This window comes from Argopecten irradians, chromosome 8 (assembly GCF_041381155.1).
Source record: "Argopecten irradians isolate NY chromosome 8, Ai_NY, whole genome shotgun sequence".
Taxonomy (NCBI): domain Eukaryota; kingdom Metazoa; phylum Mollusca; class Bivalvia; order Pectinida; family Pectinidae; genus Argopecten; species Argopecten irradians.
In genome coordinates, this window is record NC_091141.1 from 41,795,801 (window position 1) to 41,817,434 (window position 21,634).

General features: G+C 39.5%; 1 protein-coding gene across 3 annotated transcripts in view; it reads left to right on the top strand.

Annotated features, from left to right (window-relative positions):
- The window catches only part of LOC138330399 (myelin regulatory factor-like), a 107,887-nt gene that overhangs the window by 32,226 nt on the left and 54,027 nt on the right, over nt 1-21,634 (top strand). Inside the window, exon 1 of one of the 3 annotated variants that reach the window (XM_069277991.1) lies at nt 14,484-15,343. The exons of the other annotated variants lie outside the window; for them this stretch is intronic. Coding sequence (XP_069134092.1) covers nt 15,303-15,343 — 41 coding nt within the window. The 5' untranslated portion in view covers nt 14,484-15,302. Of the gene's footprint in view, nt 1-14,483; nt 15,344-21,634 lie in introns of those variants that run through there. 3 annotated transcript variants of the gene reach the window in all.

Consider the following 21,634-nt stretch of genomic DNA (forward strand, 5'->3'; position numbering starts at 1 on the left):
ATTAGTTAAATGTTTGAGTGCTGTACATATCTTTTAACATATGTTTTGGTATACAAATATTATAGATACATAAACAACTCCAGGATATATAATTATTTGATCATGGTCATTATCATACCATTAATTGAACTTCTTAAGATCATGATTTTATAATTTTGCCAGTGTACATGTAGTTTGAGACTTACAGCTATAAGTTACATGGGCCATTACCTCTCCTTTATTATACTGAAATATAATTTTTTTAGGGGTGGGGGGATGTTTGTAATTGAAACCATTAAAATTTATTTTCTTGATCATGCTTGAATAAGGATGACATCACACACTAAGAACTTGAGAACAACAATGGACGCCAGCGTTTTGTTGATAGTTGTCAAACCACAAGCCATAGGGTTATAGTAAGAAAGATAGTACAATGGACATTCTGTACCCGTATTGAAAACCACAGTCCAAAACAGCCAGTGAAAGGGAAAGTGTTGTAATTAGTACCCACATAAGGTTTGGTCGCAGACCGACATACCCAAAGTGTTCGTCACACGGAAGTCTTTTCTTGGCCTGAGTACAGGATGTATGTGTTCACTGACCGAAATATTTCTAAACGTTTTCGGTCATTTTCTACCTGTCTTTTAACCTGAAGAGCAGCTATAGGCATTAATATATAGCACTGACTGCCCCAGATAGGGAGGAAAAAACAAACCCAAGAATATAAGTTTGAATTGAAATCGGCTGTTTATTATACAATTATTGGATATGAGATTTAAAGAAATTTCAGTGATAGCATCCTTAGATATAGGGTAGGTATATAGACAACTACAATGGTGTCTGTGGTTGCTGACCCTAATCCCACCCCACACCACCCCACCCCCACCCCCCTCATTTGATGGTGTACAGGTTATGTAAGATTATGTCAAACATACATGTAACCCCTGTCCAGGGTCTGGAGGACAGCTTGTGGTAGAACATCACAACCAATTAGCAGTCCCCAACATCCCTATACATACTATATATCATAATCTACAGCAGTGAATGTGATATAAGTACTCTATAGATATTAGTACTCTATAGATAAGATTTTGATAGTTATTATTCACCTTTATATGCGAGTGGAATGTTGGTTATAATGTAACCCTCCAATAAATCCTTGTCAGGGGAGATAACTGGCTCTTACAGCAGTTATTGTCCACTCCACTACTTTTTATGGCTGACCTTTACTGGCCAATACCTGCTACTCTAGGTTGTCACTAAATAAATATGATTTTATAAATTGAAAGTTTTAATATATTAGTGTGATTTTAAAAATTCTTAAGTTTCACTAGATTAAGGTAATTTTAAAAATTCTAAGTTTCAAAAAAATTGACATAATTTTATAAAAATTCTAAGACGCAATTCTTGGTTGGTTTTCTCGGTTTTGATTGTTAATTGATTCTGGTCGTAGTATACCTCACCTTTTGAGATTTGGTTGGTGTTTTAAAGTCACCTTTTACTTTTAGTTTGAGTTGGCTAAGGTCTTCCTCTCTTGAGTTTAAGTTTTAATCTCATCTTGAGTTTAAATCACTTCAATTAAAGTCAGTTAGTCTTTGATTAACTTTGAGTAATAGTATGCTTAGTTTTTTTCATTCTTTGTTCATTGACCATATGTTGTTTGTTTTTCTCCTGGTACTCTGGCTTTCCTCCTGATCCTTGGATATCCTTATGAACCTGGTTGTTCAACTGATATAAAACAAAAGCTTATGATAGAGCACAAGAGCAAGTTCATCTGTATATTTTTAAATGTTGAAAATCACAAGAGGTCAATATACAAAAACTCTAGACGGCGTCTCACTTGATTTTACGATGGCCACGCGTTTAACATCCATAACATGGCTTGATTGTCGTGTTTTGGCTAGCTTCCTGTTTGATGTAGCTCTCAATGGCTTGTTAAGTGGGGTTTTAAAGCTTATTTGTCTGACAAGAAAGCAAATGTGATCCACCTTGTACTTATTTGATATGAAGAGTTTACAAGGAGGTCGTAAAACTCCACTAACAGCCCTAAAGCATGCAATGATGATAAGCTTTCTCAATATTTTTTTTTATCTGAATAAATCAGCTGTTATTGGTGTGATAATATGGTTAGAGTACACTTTAGTAAGACAGCACTATAAAGTGGGTACTAAACTATCACAAGGAGACAAACAATACATCAAAATATACAGCAGGCTCCAAAATCATACACAAATCTTCACTAACATTCCTCACACATATATATAGGCCATCCATTTACTGGGCTTTAAAGCTTCAAGTCTTCACCAAACCGACAATAAAGCAAAGATCATTGTCAGTTCAACATTCTACCACTAACCCTTCACCTCTGTAACACAGTGGCTGAGTGGTTAAAGTGTCTGACTTTCTACCACTAACCCTTCACCTCTGTAACACAGTGGCTGAGTGGTTAAAGTGTCTGACATTCTACCACGAACCCTTCACCTCTGTAACACAGTGGCTGAGTGGTTAAGGTGTTTGACATTCTACCACTAGCCCTCCACCTCTGAGTTACAGTGGCTGAGTGGTAAAGGTGTTTGACATTCTACCCCTAACCCTCCGCCTCTGGGTCACAGTGGCTGAGTGGTTAAGGTGTCTGACATTCTACCACAAGCCCTCCACCTGAGGTCACAGTGGCTGAGTGGTTAAGGTGCCTGACATTCTACCACTTGCCTTTCACCTCTGGACCTCAGAGTGGCCATACCACTGTTTAGTTGTAAATTTTCTGGCTGCTGGATCGGGATTTTTGTTTGAGAACAGTTTTCTTCACCACCATAACCTGTGAATCCTGAAATGACTGCCTTTATATAGGATATACAACAAAATCAATGAAAATCAGCTTCTGAATTCAAGGGCTACTCCTTTGAAGTGTCTTTTGGTGTCATGATTCAATGTTGAACAGGGACGGTTAGCACATGGACATTCAGCAGCTCTTATCAGGTAATATTTAACCCTATATCATTGAATGTTTTCTTGAGTTCAGCCAGAATTAGGACATCAATAAAATGTATCTTTTTCAAGGTTACGTTGAGTTTATGTCAAGTTTATTATCCAACATGGCAAGAAAATGGACTATTTTAAGATACCACTAAATCAGATCAAATTTACTTAGCTCATGATTTATGTTATTCAGTGTGATTTATTCAGAACATTAAAAGTTTTTGTGGGATTTTGAGATTATTCAAATCAGTTGTTTCGGGTTACCAATGGCTGCTGTTGACACTGCAGGATTGTAAAAACCACACACAATGGTAACAGCATAATTTCAGAAGCTCTAAATCTCGTCACAATCAGCTTGATGTTTCATGCATAACAAGTTTGTCCTTCTGTAAAAAAGAAACCTGGCTTCTCATCTATCTGTTTACTTCAGCACTTAGTTTTTGTTCTTTCTTGGGATAGATTTGTCCGAACCTGATACTAGAATGAATTGAAACGTGTATGGTAAAGTGTCAGTGATAGGTGGGTAAGATGGTCCGTGTTTGACTCCATCAAGCTATAATCAAGCCGGGAATAGAGTTGTCACAGAAACATATTAGTGTCAGATGTTAGGGGGAATAAATGGAACATTGAGAAATAACGTACTTTTTAGTATATATGCTTGTGGTACATTACTGTTCATGATATAACTTCTGTATCCCCTCAGAAGCAAATCAATTTTGCATTATTGATGTATTTAATTATCCTGAAAGCTGTGTTAATATGAATCCTGTAAAAAAATAGAAAGAAAAGGGAAAGAAAAGGGAAAGCAAACTACCTGCTAGCAGGACTATAGTGGAGCTCTTTCAAACTAGATTTCTCCTTGTGATAGCAGAGCTCTTTCATTCTTAAGAGTACTCCTTATGATAGCAGAACTCTTTCATACTTTAGAGTGCTCCTTGTGATAAAAGAGCGCTTACAAAATAGAGTGCTCCTTGTGATAGCAGAGCTATTTCATATTTTAGAGTGCTCATTGTGATAAAAGAGCGCTTACAAAATAGAGTGCTCCTTGTGATAGCAGAGCTATTTCATACTGTAGAGTGTTCCTTGTGATAGCAGAGATATTTCATACTTTACAGTGCTCCTTGTGATAAGCTCTTCCATATTTTACAGTGCTCCTTGTGATAGCAGAGCTCTTTCATACTTAAGAACGTTCCTTGTGATAGCAGAGCTCTTTCATACTTAAGAACGTTCCCTGTGATAGCAGAGCTCTTTCATTCTTAAGAGCGTTCCCTGTGATAGCAGAGCTCTTTCATTCTTAAGAGCTTTGTTTGTGATAGCAGAGTTCTTTCATACTTAAGAGTGCTCCTTGTGATAACAGAGCTATTTCATACTTTACAGTGCTCCTTGTGATAAGCTCTTTCATATTTTACAGTGCTCCTTGTGATAGCAGAGCTCTTTCATACTTAAGAATGTTCCTTGTGATAGCAGAGCTCTTTCATACTTAAGAGTGCTCCACGTGATAGCAGAGCTCTTTCATACTTTACAGTGCTCCATGTGATAAGCTCTTTCTTACTTTACAGTGCTCCTTGTGATAGCAGAGCTCTTTCATACTTAAGAGTGCTCCTTGTGATAGCAGAGCTCTTTCATACTTTACAGTGCTCCATGTGATAAGCTCTTTCTTACTTTACAGTGCTCCTTGTGATAGCAGAGCTCTTCTATACTTAAGACTGCTCCTTGTGATAGCAGAGCTCTTTCATACTTAAGAGTGCTCCTTGTGATAGCAGAGCTCTTTCATACTTAAGAACATTCCTTGTGATAGCAGAGCTCTTTCATACTTAAGAGTGCTCCTTGTGATAGCAGAGCTCTTTCATACTTAAGAGTGCTCCTTGTGATAGCAGAGCTCTTTCATACTTAAGAACATTCCTTGTGATAGCAGAGCTCTTTCATACTTAAGAGTGCTCCTTGTGATAGCAGAGCTCTTTCATACTTTACAGTGCTCCTTGTGATAGCAAAGCTCTTTCATACTTTACAGTGCTCCTTGTGATAGCAGAGCTCTTCTATACTTAAGACTGCTCCTTGTGATAGCAGAGCTCTTTCATACTTATAGAGTGCTCCTTGTGATAGCAGAGCTCTTTCATACTTTACAGTGCTCCTTGTGATAGCAAAGCTCTTTCATACTTTAGAGTGCTCCTTGTGATAGCAGAGCTCTTCTATACTTAAGACTGCTCCTTGTGATAGCAGAGCTCTTTCATACTTAAGAGTGCTCCTTGTGATAACAGAGCTCTTTCATACTTAAGAACATTCCTTGTGATAGCAGAGCTCTTTCTTACTTTACAATGTTCCTTGTGATAGCAGAGCTCTTTCATACTTTACAGTGCTCCTTGTGATAGCAGAGCTCTTTCTTACTTTACAGTGCTCCTTGTGATAGCAGAGCTCTTTCATGTTTTACAGTGCTCATTGTGATAGCAGAGCTCTTTCATTCTTTAGAGTGCTCCTTGTAATAACCGAGCTCTTTCATACTTTAGAGTGCTCCATGTGATAGCAAAGCAGTTCTTGCTTACTTCAGAGTGCCACCTTACGAAAGTAATTCTAATGATGGAGGGAATTTTTCTGATCTTCAGCAAAACAGAATATCATAAGTGTTTGCTTGCTTGGTAACAGATATATATATATATATATAAACATACAACATACATGTTTGGAACTTAGAATCAAATGGCTGAGTTGTTATTTACAGCTCATACATTGTTAGAATATCACGTATGATTTGTAAAAGTGTATAACTGATGTCCTAGATATGACAGGAACAGTTTGTATACAGAGTATGTGGGGGTGATCCCTACACAAATTATACGTTCACTGTCGATACAAAGTATGTGTATGTTGTGGCCGTCTTACAGGAAAAGAATCAAGTGTTTCAATGCCTCATAAACATGGAGGACCCAGAATTCATAAGTCGTAGCGGAAGTCATGCTTTCTGACTCAACACATCACTGGAGACTATCATCACATAAAGTAGTCTTGTGTATTTCTAATAACCTTGAGATTTAATTTGCATTCAAAAGTGGAAATGACATTTCAGATTAATATTTGTCACGGCTACATTTATGGTCGTGAGTTAGAGAGGTGCTATATGATAGTTAACTGGCTAGTTGATCATCCATTTTATCTCGGCCTGATTTTTACATGTTGATGTACTACTTCCGTGTTCAGTTTTCCTGCCATTAATGACAGGTTCAGTGAAGTGCATCCATGCATGGTACTTTGATTTTATTGTTCTCCAGATTCTATTAAAACAATAGTCAATCAAGGATGTGCATTTTTTATTAGTCGGGGAAAGTTAGAGTTTAAGAGCTGCCCTTCACGTTGTTACTTTGCTCCTGCTATTACATGATTGTAAAAGGTGACTGAACTTGTGATTTTATCTTTTCTTCCCTAACTGACATTATTCTTTGTAATGTCTACTTTGACGCTGCCTCACAGTTGGCCTTGAGATGAGTGTTGCTTGATTAGGTTTACTGTCCTATGAACGCCCCTGTGAGGAAGGTTTATAGGGTTCTAGTTGTGTCCAGGCCGTGACACACCATAGTCTATCATAGTGGTAGTTTCTACTCCTGTTTAGTGCTCACCTCAAAGGGAGTGGGATGACTGGTTTGTAAATTACATATTTATATTTGATTTAAGTGCTTTAAAAACATTATGCAAAATAGATATTTTAGTGTTTTGTCAATCAACTAAAACTATATCTATTTAAGTCATTGAATGAAATCCATTAACTTTATCCATTGAGCATTTGATATATTTGTCATGATAAGTTATTAGGTCACCTGAGACAAAGTCTTCTTTTGAATTCACAGATTTGATTGAACTGAATACTCTTCATAGATTAAAAAGTCAAAATAATATCACTGACTGATTTCAAGGGCCAGTATATATAGTGTTTATATGTCTTTGTTTCATTCTGAATCCGAACTCAGGTGACCGCTAAGGCCCATGGGCCTCTTGTTTTTTCTTAAATCTTGATCTCCTCAATGATTTGTGGAAAGTACCAACCCAAGTTACAATGAGATTTCAACTTAGCAACATAGTAGAAGGGGTGATAACTCTTGCATTGAATGTCAATAAGATCTCCATTTTAATCAGCTTAAAATGTTTTATCTTTAAACAGAGACTTGTTTCTGTATAAATATACAGTATAGATAATTCACATCAAATTAACAAGACTCATCCAGATTTATTTTACATCCATATAGTGTTAATTTAAAAGTAGTGTATTAATGCTCTTATCATTTTTTGGTGAAGTACGTTAATTATCATATACACATTTGAAGTCAGTATTTACAGTGTCTGAACCCATTCACCCCTGGAAATTTATAATGGACTGTTCCAGTCTTTGATTTGGAAGAGTTCAAATGAGTCTACGGAGGTCAATGAATTAATATATACTTCAATTTTGTGTGTCTGATTAAATTACATTCAAGCAGCTTACTATTTAAAGGGAAGTAACTCTTAAGATGTACAGTTGTTATAGACATAGTAAATGGAGAAATAAAGTACTTACCGGGTATTTAATGAAGAAATAAATAAATGCTTTATTAATTTTTAGAATATTTAAATAAATATCAACCGTAAAATGATAATTTTTTTAATCTTTTTTCATAATCTTATGATATTTAAATACTGGTTAGATTTCTCAATTAAATCTAAGTTTCAATCTTTGTTAAAATTGATGTGTAAAAATCTGTTAATGACGTACATTTATGATCATTGTCACTAAGAATTGTTCAAACAAAACTAAACATATTTTCATTTTCAAAGGTAATGAAGATTCCTTCCAGATTTTCCTATGAAAAAAATGTTGCAAAATACCATAATGGGAGACAACTCTCTCACACTTCTTAACTAATTTAGTTCTGTATCACTAATATAGAATAATATAATAGCTGTTGTCTATAATTAATCTAATTCATTAGGATTAATTTAAACCTCAAAAAATGAAATATAAAGCTGAAATCCAGTGTATGTTAAATATAATGACCTGATATAAAATTGTGACCATATCCCATCCAACAATTGCTTTCAATCACCACATATACAGTCTTAGGAAGACTTACAGAAAAGTTGAAAGAGTATTGATTTAAGCAATACTCACTTCATTGAACATGGAAATTTATGAGAATGGGCGATATATGCTAATTACGCATAGATTGCTTGATCGTGAAAATTTCCCCGTTCGTAATATTTTGTACATATATCAACTTTGTTGTTTAAAGTCTGAATATGTTTCATGAAAATAACAACACTGCAGATTTTTTTTACATGCAAGTTGTGAAAAACTCCATGTTAACAGTTTTAATCATTCCTTATGTTTTGGATTGCCACAATGTGTCTGTGCATACACATTGGTCCAAATGATGTTGGAAGATTTGTCTGATGGTCAAAATAAGAAAATAAGATCGCTACATACCATACAGTAAAAGAATGATTAATAGAATCTTTCCCTACCTAGAGGGTGTGACAACAAAATCACGACCTGTTGATGATAAAATCAACCAAGAATGGATTCCTAAAGTTGATGATAAAATCAACCAAGAATGGATTCCTAAAGTTGATGATAAAATCAACCAAGAATGGATACCTAAAGTTGATGATAAAATCAACCAAGAATGGATTCCTAAAGTTGATGATAAAATCAACCAAGAATGGATACCTAAAGTTGATGATAAAATCAACCAAGAATGGATACCTAAAGTTGATGATAAAATCAACCAAGAATGGATACCTAAAGTTGATGATAAAATCAACCAAGAATGGATACCTAAAGTTGATGATAAAATCAACCAAGAATGGATACCTAAAGTTGATGATAAAATCAACCAAGAATGGATACCTAAAGTTGATGATAAAATCAACCAAGAATGGATCCTAAAGTTGATGATAAAATCAACCAGAAGGATCTAATTGATGATAAAATCAACCAAGAATGGATACCTAAAGTTGATGATAAAATCAACCAAGAATGGATTCCTAAAGTTGATGATAAAATCAACCAAGAATGGATACCTAAAGTTGATGATAAAATCAACCAAGAATGGATACCTAAAGTTGATGATAAAATCAACCAAGAATGGATACCTAAAGTTGATGATAAAATCAACCAAGAATGGATTCCTAAAGTTGATGATAAAATCAACCAAGAATGGATACCTCACTTTGTGTCATGGATTGAGATTATTAAATAAAAACCAGACATGAAAGCCACAAGATATCGGCCCAGGGTTTGTGTATTGTTATATAAAAACGGAGTCCAATCTACTGATCCTTTATCCATGAATTTGTCATTATTGAATGTAATATGATAGGACTGTCATAAGATGGGTAAACTCGGCCACAAATTAGATATGGTAGCCGTAATGTGTGTCAACATTTCAACAATAGAGAACTAAAATGACAAAGTTCAGTAACACGGCCCGTGTGTACTTTCCACTTTTTCTCCAATCACAATAACAAATGGCTGTTTCCAGATAAAAGGTGTCGCCCATTGATTTCTGGTCGCTGTCCTGTTTGTCTTCAGTCTAGAGTAAATAAGTTGGGATTTTAAGGTTCTCTTTTGGGCCTACACACTATTTTTCTCTCACCTGTAAGTTTCAGAACATTTCAAATTATGTTTGGTTTTTCCTGGGTTTTTTTTAGGTCTACACTCATTCTCACCTGTAAGTTTGACAGAACATTTCATATTATATTTTCTTGGTGTTTGTATTGATTAACTGATTATAATAATGAGTTTACAATAATTATGAGGTTTGTAATTACAGCGTTTTTGTCATGCTTGGTTCTCATTGATAATCATGAGGATCTCTCATACATGGAATGTGGGAGGATTACAACAGGACCAAGGGAAACGGATATAGTTTACAGTTTCAAGATGAATATATATAGTTGGTTCTCATTAATGTCCATGCTTGAGGATCCTTAATGGGACGATGAGAACAGGGGTATAGTTCACAGTGCCAAGTTGAATATTTATAGGAGCCCAATTTGATGGTCAACTGATAAAGATATAAAGTGACAGTTATCACCAGATACAGGCCCCACTGGCCTCTTGCAGATATTAAATGGATACAGGTCATGCTATGGTTGACATTATTATTAGTTTTAACCAAACGAGAAGTAGGATGAACAATGCAGCGTTAATAATGAACTTATCAACCCCAAACAATACCAAGATAGCATGTACGATATCTCCTGATGTCGTTTATTTATGACGTCATTATTAATCTTATTTGCATGCTAATAGCATATGAAATGCAAGACTTTTTATGCGTTAAGTGAAATAAAAAATATCAAGTTGTATATAATCGTGACAATAAAATCTCAAAAATGAATTAACCAGAATGGAATCAACATGAAATGACAAAATGAGTCAGAAATTAATTAATGGTGCTTGTTAGTAATAGAAACTCCTTACTGAATGGATATCATAAAAACAATCATTTCCTCCCTAATTCTGTTTTGTCAAATTTTATTGAAATTTTATAATTTTGTATTTGAGATGTTTTTTGCACTTACACTAAAAAGTCTATGTATTGGTAAACATTTTGAGTATACCTCATTTGAAATCAACCATATTGTCCTACATTTTAGTTCTGTTTAGTTTTTGTGTTAGCTTGATTACCTGGCCCAAAATGCCCAGCATCTGTGGTCCTTCCATTCATCAACAGTTTACTTTAATTGTTTAGTCATGGAGTTATACGTGGACTGTAACTAAATTAGGCCAAAAACATGTTCTATAAATCTTGGCTCTGACTCCCTTGGGGCAGGAGGGGCAAGGCCCAATCCCAGTGGGCACACAACATCCGGAGGACGTTTTTATTAGGTCCGATCGCAACGTTGCATTTAGGTTGCAAAAAAGTTGCAAATGAAAGTTTTGGGAACATTTTTTGACAACGTCTGCCGAATGTTTTCATATAATGTTTTCACAACGTTTGATTGTTACGTTGTATATTTTCATTATTCTAGTATTTTGAAGTAAAATAACAACAAAATATAATGTTTATATAATATTTTAATGTCTTCTGCTGTCTTCTGGGAATAGGGGTAAACAGAGGTTAATCTTTTAAAACTCTACTAATCATATAGTACAATATTGACTGTAACCAAAGGTCTATGTATGGTTTGTGCCTTTTTTGACCCTGAAATGTGGCAAATTTTCAAACATTCACAAATTATGAAAATTTGGAAATGTTGTCAGTTTTGGTCATTATTTACTGAGTTTTTCATCTAGAAACTATGGAGCATATTCTTGGAACACACCTGAAGAAGTATCTATATTATATATGTGTGTCTTTAATTTACTTTCATTAAATATATAGTTTGTTCAAGATTGTGCTATATCATTTCTTAGATCAAAAATGTAATAAAATAGGCAAAAAGTGACTACATTTTCAAATTCCATTAACTTGTACATAGTTCAGATGATTGCGAAATTAGAAAATTTTAAAAACAAGTGAATCAGGGATGTACAAAATATTTCAAGTAAAACAATTTCATTTCTTAACTCTTGGTTTAAAAAAATCTATGAATTTGGGGGCCAAAAGGACCTAAAATATATCAGTCCTTTAACTATAGAAACATCCTTGGGGGGAACGGGAACAGAGTTTGTATAAATCTTGGCTCTGACCCCCATGGACAGGAGGGGTGGGTCCATATAGGAGAAATTAAGCGAAATCTTTTATATCGCTACTAGACATAGAGTTCTGCATTGATTGTAGAATCAAGGCTCTGTCGACCTCTTTAGAACAGGATCTATGAGAGGAGGGTCCAATGAAGTCTATGAAACAATAACAATTTATTTGTAAATAATGCTTGGCTTCACTAACCAGAGTTGTTTGTTGGCTGGCCATTACTTTCAGGAATTGTTATATAATATACCAAAATTATCATTGCAAATATATGAATTAATTTGGGTAAATTGCTGTTAATTGATTAGATGATATATGAATCATGGCGCTTGATAGGAAAGTAAAGCTAGACCAATCATGACGCTCGATAGATGAGTAAAGCTAGACCAATCATGACGTTTGATAGTTGATTAAAGCTAGTATAGACCAATCATGACGCTCGATAGATTAGTAAAGCTAGACCAATCATGACACTTGATAGGTCAGTAAATCTAGACCAATCATGATGCTTGATAGGTCAGTAAATCTAGACCAATCATGACGCTCGATAGATGAGTAAAGCTAGACCAATCATGAGGCTTGATAGGTCAGTAAATCTAGACCAATCATGACGCTCGATAGATGAGTAAAACTAGACCAATCATGACGCTTGATAGGTCAGTAAATCTAGACCAATCATGACGCTCCATCTGTGAAGTCTATAGAGAAGGAGCCATTAAGGTTGGTGTACAGACCATCAATCAAACACCTTGATAACATTGAACCAGAAAACTATCAAAGGTAACAATGGTGTATCTTTATTCGCCGGTGGACACAGATACACAGCCTGTATAGAGTTGTCAGACTATCTTTGACCTGGAAAATTGAATTTCGTTTGGATGAGAATTCAAATGTTGGAGCTTGAGGGTGTATTGTGATCAGCTTGTAATCCTGTGTATCTATACACGCCTTACTTATCTATAGATGTTTACACTTGTATAACACACCTGAGATCACATGACAGCGCCCTACATCAGCCCCAGGTCCCTAAGGTGTTACAGTCTTCTTCTACACACAAGAGACCCTTCATTATGTAATGTAAATATTGTTGTATCATTACACCTCCATTTGGGTGGAGTTCATAAATATTCATGTACCATTAAAGATACAGGACTCTTAATGACATAATATAGATATCATTGTATACCAGGTCTGTGTCATGAATATTCATGAGATATAAGAGATAATTTTAATATGGCTAATGCTACATTTATATGGCTTCATAGGTAAGTAGCTAGTAACTTGTAATTATCACGTTGTAAAATGGAAATAAACGTTTTTACAGAAAAATGTTCTTGGCAGATACAGAACTGATACAATAAAAAATCAATAGTATATTGAAAAAAACCCCATTAAAAGCATACATTTTTGCTTATGAATTAAACATTACTTTTTGGCTTTAGGGCTTCAAAACACCTGCAACTGCATTTTGTTTCCTATTTATCTTTCAAATAGCCCACCTATATCTACTTGTACACTTTAGGTTTTACTAAAAATGCACATTTAATTAGTGATATATACATTACTTCCTTTTATAAACCTGAGTATGAGTAGACATCAGGTTTACTGCTTCCTAACTCGGATACCATATATGTTTGTAATAGCTGAAGATGTTCTGATAAAGGCTTCTTGACCTATTCAGAAATTGTCTTTATTTTATTGCAGATGTCACTATTTTATAATATCACTGGGATAATAAAAAAATAGTAAAATGTTTGACAGTCTAGTGTTAATTCAGTAAGGTGTCAGTAAATTCAGGTGTCAATTTATACAAGTTTTCACATAGTCAGATGTCAGTTTAGTAAGGTGTCAGAAAAATGTCAGCTAATTCAGGTGTCAATTTATATAAGTTTTCACATAATCAGATGTAAATTTAGTAAAGTTTTAAGAAAATCAGGTGTCAATTTAGTAAAGTATCAGTTAATTCAGGTGCCGATTTATAAAGATGTCAGTTTATTCAGGTGTCAGTTTAGCAGAGTTTTAATTATGTCGGGTGTCACTTCATTTGGAAAGGTGTAGTGTCTTTAAAGTCTGTTAGGTTAAATTCAGGTGTCAGTAAAGTAAGATGTCCCTGTTGTGTGAGCATTCAGTTAAGATGTCTGTAAATTTACTTGTCCTTTAGCATAAGTCTTATTGAATTTTGTGGAGATTAATCAATATCTGCTTAGATAATTTAATAAAATAATTTTTTGTTACCTGAGTGGTATAAGAATATACAGATGTTGAATTTTGACATGTGTATCACCTTCAGATAGGTACAACCGTGTATAGCAGAAAAATGGTCTTAACAACAATGTAATTCCACATAAAAATGATGTTTAATTTGATATTGACATAATGTATTAGTACATACCAGGAGCTATCACTGAGTGTCACTTGGTAGGGAAGGAGGGGGGAGGGGAGGGGGGAGGTGTTCTATGGTGAGCTGTGGTTCTCCTCTAAATGAGAGGAAGTGGCCTTTTCAGACTCAAGTGTACAAGTGAGAGTCAGATTTCCAGTACAAGTTCATCTTTTGTTGGCTTTGTTTGGGATAATTCAGTTTAATACCCAGCTTATGATGAGAAAATATCCATTTGTTTCATAATAAAAGTGAATAGCAAATATATATTTATACACATGTTTTGACACAAGTTGAGGTATATTTTTTATGTGTATTATTGTTATCAGGTATGATTAGGGCTCCTGTTACACCTGTATACACCTGAGCAGTGATTAGTGATGAGGGATAATTTACCTGTAATTATACCTGGTAGAAAGAAACACCGTATACAGGACCGTACAGTAACTTATCGCCCATCTTAGTTCCCCGGCCCATAGCATGATCAGGGCCATTTGGACCAAGCAACAATCCATCTCCACCATTTCTTACCAATTTAAATAGCTCAGGACCAAAACACTTATAGTATTTTACGTGGAATGGCAATGTGGGGATATTTGGTTCTGACAGTTAAGACAAATCGTATCACGGAGTGACAAGAGATTTCGTCTGACCCTGCCTGGTACGACCCGACACCGATTGTCACTGAGTATAGAGCTCGCCCCTGAGGTATATATACAAAATCGGTCTCTATACATACTATACTCTAGCTTTAATGGAAGTCAATACAACTGGCCTTTCAATGGAATAACAAGGTCATGCATGATCGCTCCGGACAAGGGACTTTTAGGGTCGGCTGAAGGGGCAGGTCTCGGATAATTACCCTGTGAGTGGACAACACTCTAATTTTGGGTGTATCGACATTCTACTCTAGTCAGGGTTTAGAAGATGTTTGAAAGTGTACTGTCATCATACAATCTGATTAGATGTTATAATCAATTTGGACGGACCGACTACCTAGTGCAGGCCGAAATTAATGTTGTCTTATTCAGCGTCCATGGATGTACTTAAGAGATGCTGTGATATATAGCATGTGATATAGCAGTGTCAGTGTGGATATTTATGGAGAATTCGGGTATATAACAAAAACTTGTTGAAAGTATACACAAGTGTAGAGAAGTAAAGGATAGTAATTGATTTTGTGGCCGAAGGGGTTGGATGATATATACACACGCTTCAAGGAAGTACATTAAAAACAAGATGTTTTTGGTGAAATTCTGGATTTGCATGTATTGAAACGTTTGTGTTTTGCTAACTAGAAATATTAATTGATGTACAACGGAGTGCCCCCTGGTGTCAGCCTTATGTTCAGGTAAAAATATAAAATATATTTATGATCTATCAATTTTGATGGACACTTGTAGTAACTGTGTGACTATAGTGTGTAGTATTGGTATGAAGTTGTAGGATGAGAAAGTTTGCTGATGATGGCCTACTTAACAGTAACTTTATAGCACTATATTACCTGTGTTGTTGATGACAGTAAGCTTACCTGTGCATCATATGTAGGTTACAATTTTACCTTTGGTTCTGAAGTAGAGTTATGTAATCAGATTATGTTTACCTGTAATAATAACACAGGGAGAAGGGCTATTATACTGTAGTAGTCTGTTCTTAAGTGATGAAGATAGCACACACCTACACCTGTACACAATACACATCCTACACCTGTATACCATACCTACCCAACACCTGTACACCATACCTACTCCACACCTGTATACCATACCTACCCCACACCTGTACACCATACCTACCCCACACCTATACACCATACCTACCCCACACATGTTCACCATACCTACCCCACACTTGTATACCATACCTACCCCACACCTGTACACCATACCTACCCCACACACCTGCACACCATACCTACCCCACACCTGTACACCATACCTACCCCACACCTGCACACCATACCTACCCCACACCTGTACACCATACCTACCCCACACCTGTACACAATACACATCCCACACCTGTTTACCATACCTACCCTACACCTGTACACCATACCTACCCCACACCTGTATATCATACCTACCCCACACCTGTATACCATACCTACCCCACACCTGTATACCATACCTACCCCACACCTGTACACCATACCTACCCCACACCTGTACACCATACCTACCCCACACCTGTACCCCATACCTACCCCACACCTGTATACCATACCAATCCCAAACCTGTATACCATACCTACCCCACACCTGTATACCATACCTACCCCACACCTGTATACCATACCTACCCAACACCTGTATACCATACCTAACCCACACCTGTATACCATACCTACCCCAAACCTGTATACCATACCTACCCCAAACCTGTACACCATACCTAACCCACACCTGTATACCATACCTACCCCAAACCTGTACACCATACCTAACCCACACCTATATACCATACCTACCCCACACCTGTACACCATGCCTTACCCACACCTGTATACCATACCTACCCCAAACCTGTATACCATACCATACATACCTAACCCACACCTGTATACCATACCTACCCCACACCTGTATACCATACCTACCCCACACCTGTATACCATACCTACCCCACACCTGTATACCATACTACCCCACCTGTATACCATACCTACCCCACACTGTATACCATACCTACCCACACCTGTATACCATACCTACCCCACACCTGTATACCATACCTACCCCACACCTGTATACCATACCTACCCCACACCTGTATACCATACCTACCCCACACCTGTATACCATACCTACCCCACACCTGTATACCATACCTACCCCACACCTGTATACCATACCTACCCCACACCTGTACACCATACCTACCCCACACCTGTACACCATACCTACCCCACACCTGTACACCATACCTCCACACCTAAACCTACCCCACACCTGTAACCATACCTACCCCACACCTGTACACCATACCTACCCCACACTGTATACCATACCTACCCCACACCTGTATACCATACCTACCCCACACCTGTACACCACATACCAACCAGAAACAATACACCTGTATACCCTACCCACACCTGTACACCATACCTACCCCACACCTGTATACCATACCTACCCCACACCTGTACACCATACCTACCCCACACCTGTATACCATACCTACCCCACACCTGTACACCATACCTACCCCACACCTGTACACCATACCTACCCCACACCTGTACACCATACCTACCCACACCTGTATACATACCACCACACCTGTATACCATACCTACCCCACACCTGTACACCATACCTACCCCACACCTGTATACCATACCTACCCCACACCTGTACATACCACCCACCTGTAACCAACCTACCCCACACCTGTACACCATACCTACCCCACACCTGTATACCATACCTACCCCACACCTGTACACCATACCTACCCCACACCTGTATACCATACCTACCCCACACCTGTATACCATACCTACCCCACACCTGTACACCATACCTACCCCACACCTGTACACCATACCTACCCCACACCTGTATACCATACCTACCCCACACCTGTATACCATACCTACCCCACACCTGTACACCATACCTACCCCACACCTGTATACCATACCTACCCCACACCTGTATACCATACCTACCCCACACCTGTACACCATACCTACCCCACACCTGTATACCATACCTACCCCACACCTGTATACCATACCTACCCCACACCTGTATACCATACCTACCCCACACCTGTATACCATACCTACCCCACACCTGTATACCATACCTACCCCACACCTGTACACCATACCTACCCCACACCTGTATACCATACTTACCCCACACCTGTACACCATACCTACCCCACACCTGTACACCATACCTACCCCACACCTGTATACCATACCTACCCCACACCTGTATACCATACCTACCCCACACCTGTATACCATACCTACCCACACCTGTACACCATACCTACCCCACACCTGTACACCATACCTACCCCACACCTGTATACCATACCTACCCCACACCTGTACACCATACCTACCCCACACCTGTATACCATACCTACCCCACACCTGTACACCATACCTACCCCACACCTGTATACCATACCTACCCCACACCTGTACACCATACCAACCCCACACCTGTATACCATATACCTACCCCACACCTGTACACCATACCTACCCCACACACCTGTACACCATACCTACCCCACACCTGTATACCATACCTACCCCACACCTGTATACCATACCTACCCCACACCTGTATACCATACCTACCCCACACCTGTATACCATACCTACCCCACACCTGTATACCATACCTACCCCACACCTGTATACCATACCTACCCCACACCTGTATACCATACCTACCCCACACCTGTATACCATACCTACCCACACCTGTACACCATACCTACCCACACCTGTACACCATACCTACCCCACACCTGTACACCATACCTAACCCACACCTGTACACCATACCTACCCCACACCTGTATACCATACCTACCCCACACCTGTATACCATACCTACCCACACCTGTACACCACCTACCCACACCTGAACATACTACCCACCTGTATACCATACCTACCCCACACCTGTATACCATACCTACCCCACACCTGTACACCATACCTACCCCACACCTGTACACCATACCTACCCACACCTGTACACCATACCTACCCCACACCTGTACACCATACCTACCCCACACCTGTACACCATACCTACCCCACACCTGTACCACCATACCTACCCCCACACCTGTACACCATACCTACCCCACACCTGTATACCATACCTACCCCACACCTGTATACCATACCTACCCCACACCTGTACACCATACTACCACCTGTAACCATACTACCCCACACCTGTATACCATACCTACCCACACCTGTATACACCATACCTACCCCACACCTGTATACCATACCTACCCCACACCTGTAACCATACCTACCCACACCTGTATACCATACCTACCCCACACCTGTATACCATACCTACCCCACACCTGTATACCATACCTACCCCACACCTGTACACCATACCTACCCCACACCTGTATACCATATACCCACACCATACCATACCTACCCACACCTGTATACCCATACCTACCCCACACCTTACACCATACCTACCCCACACCTGTATACCATACCTACCCCACACCTGTACACCATACCTACCCCACACCTGTATACCATACCTACCCCACACCTGTGTACCTACCCCACACCTGTAAACCATACCTACCCACACCTGTACACCATACCTACACCCACACCTGTGCTAAACCATACCTACCCCACACCTGTATACCATACCTACCCCACACCTGTACACCATACCTACCCCACACCTGTACACCATACCTACCCCACACCTGTACATACCATACCTAACCCACACCTGTACACCATACCTACCCCACACCTGTAACCATACCTACCCCACACCTGTACACCATACCTACCCCACACCTGTATACACCATACCTACCCCACACCTGTATACCATACCTACCCCACACCTGTATACCATACCTACCCCACACCTGTACACCATACCTACCCCACACCTGTACACCATACCTACCCCACACCTGTATACCATAACCTACCCCACACCTGTACACCATACCTACCCCACACCTGTATACCATACCTACCCCACACCTGTATACCATACCTACCCCACACCTGTTACCATACCTACCCCACACCTGAATAACCATACCTACCCCACACCTGTACACCATACCTACCCCACACCTGTATACCATACCTACCCACACTGTACACCATACCTACCCCACACCTGTACACCATACCTACCCCACACCTGTATACCATACCTACCCCACACCTGTACACCATACCTTACCCCACACCTGTACACCATACCTACCCCACACCACCTGTACACCATACCTACCCCACACCTGTACACCATACCTACCCCACACCTGTACACCATACCTACCCCACACCTGTATACCATACCTAACCCCACACCTGTACACCATACCTACCCCACACCTGTATACCATACCTACCCCACACCTGTACACCATACCTACCCCACACCTGTACACCATACCTACCCCACACCTGTACACCATACCTACCCCACACCTGTATACCATACCTAACCCACACCTGTACACCATACCACCCACACCTGTATACCATACCTACCCCACACCTGTACACCATACCTACCCCACACCTGTATACCATACCTACCCCACACCTGTATACCATACCTACCCCACACCTGTACACCATACCTACCCCACACCTGTACACCATACCTACCCCACACCTGTATACCATACCTACCCCCACACCTGTACACCATACCTACCCCACACCTGTATACCATACCTACCCACACCTGTACACCATACCTACCCCACACCTGTACACCATACCTACCCCACACCTGTATACCATACCTACCCCACACCTGTACACCATACCTACCCCACACCTGTACACCATACCTACCCCACACCTGTATACCATACCTACCCCACACCTGTACACCATACCTACCCCACACCTGTACACCATACCTACCCCACACACCTGTATACCATACCTACCCCACACCTGTACACCATACCTACCCCACACCTGTATACCATACCTACCCCACACCTATCACCATACCTACCCCACACCTGTATACCATACCTACCCCACACCTGTATACCATACCTACCCACACCTGTACACCATACCTACCCCACACCTGTACCAACCTACCCCACACCTGTAACCATACCTACCCACACCTGTATACCATACCTACCCCACACGTATACCATACCTCCCACACCTGTATACCATACCTACCCCACACCTGTACACCAACACCATACCTACCCCACACCTGTATACCATACCTACCCCACACCTGTAACCATACAACCACACCTGTATACCATACCTACCCCACACCTGTACACCATACCTACCCCACACCTGTACACCATACCTACCCCACACCTGTAATACCATACCTACCCCACACCTGTATACCACCATACCTACCCCACACCTGTAATACACCATACCTACCCCACACCTGTACACCATACCTACCCCACACCTGTATACCATACCTACCCCACACCTGTATACCATACCTACCCCACACCTGTACACCATACCTACCCCACACCTGTATACCATACCTACCCCACACCTGTATACCATACCTACCCCACACCTGTACACCATACCTACCCCACACCTGTATACCATACCTACCCCACACCTGTATACCATACCTACCCACACCACCTGTACCTACCCACCAACCATACCTACCCAACACCTGTACACCATACCTACCCCACACCTGTATACCATACCTACCCCACACCTGTACACCATACCTACCCCACACCTGTACACCATACCTACCCCACACCTGTATACCATACCTACCCCACACCTGTACACCATACCTAACCCCACACCTGTATACCATACCTACCCCACACCTGTACACCATACCTACCCCACACCTGTATACCATACCTACCCCACACACCATAC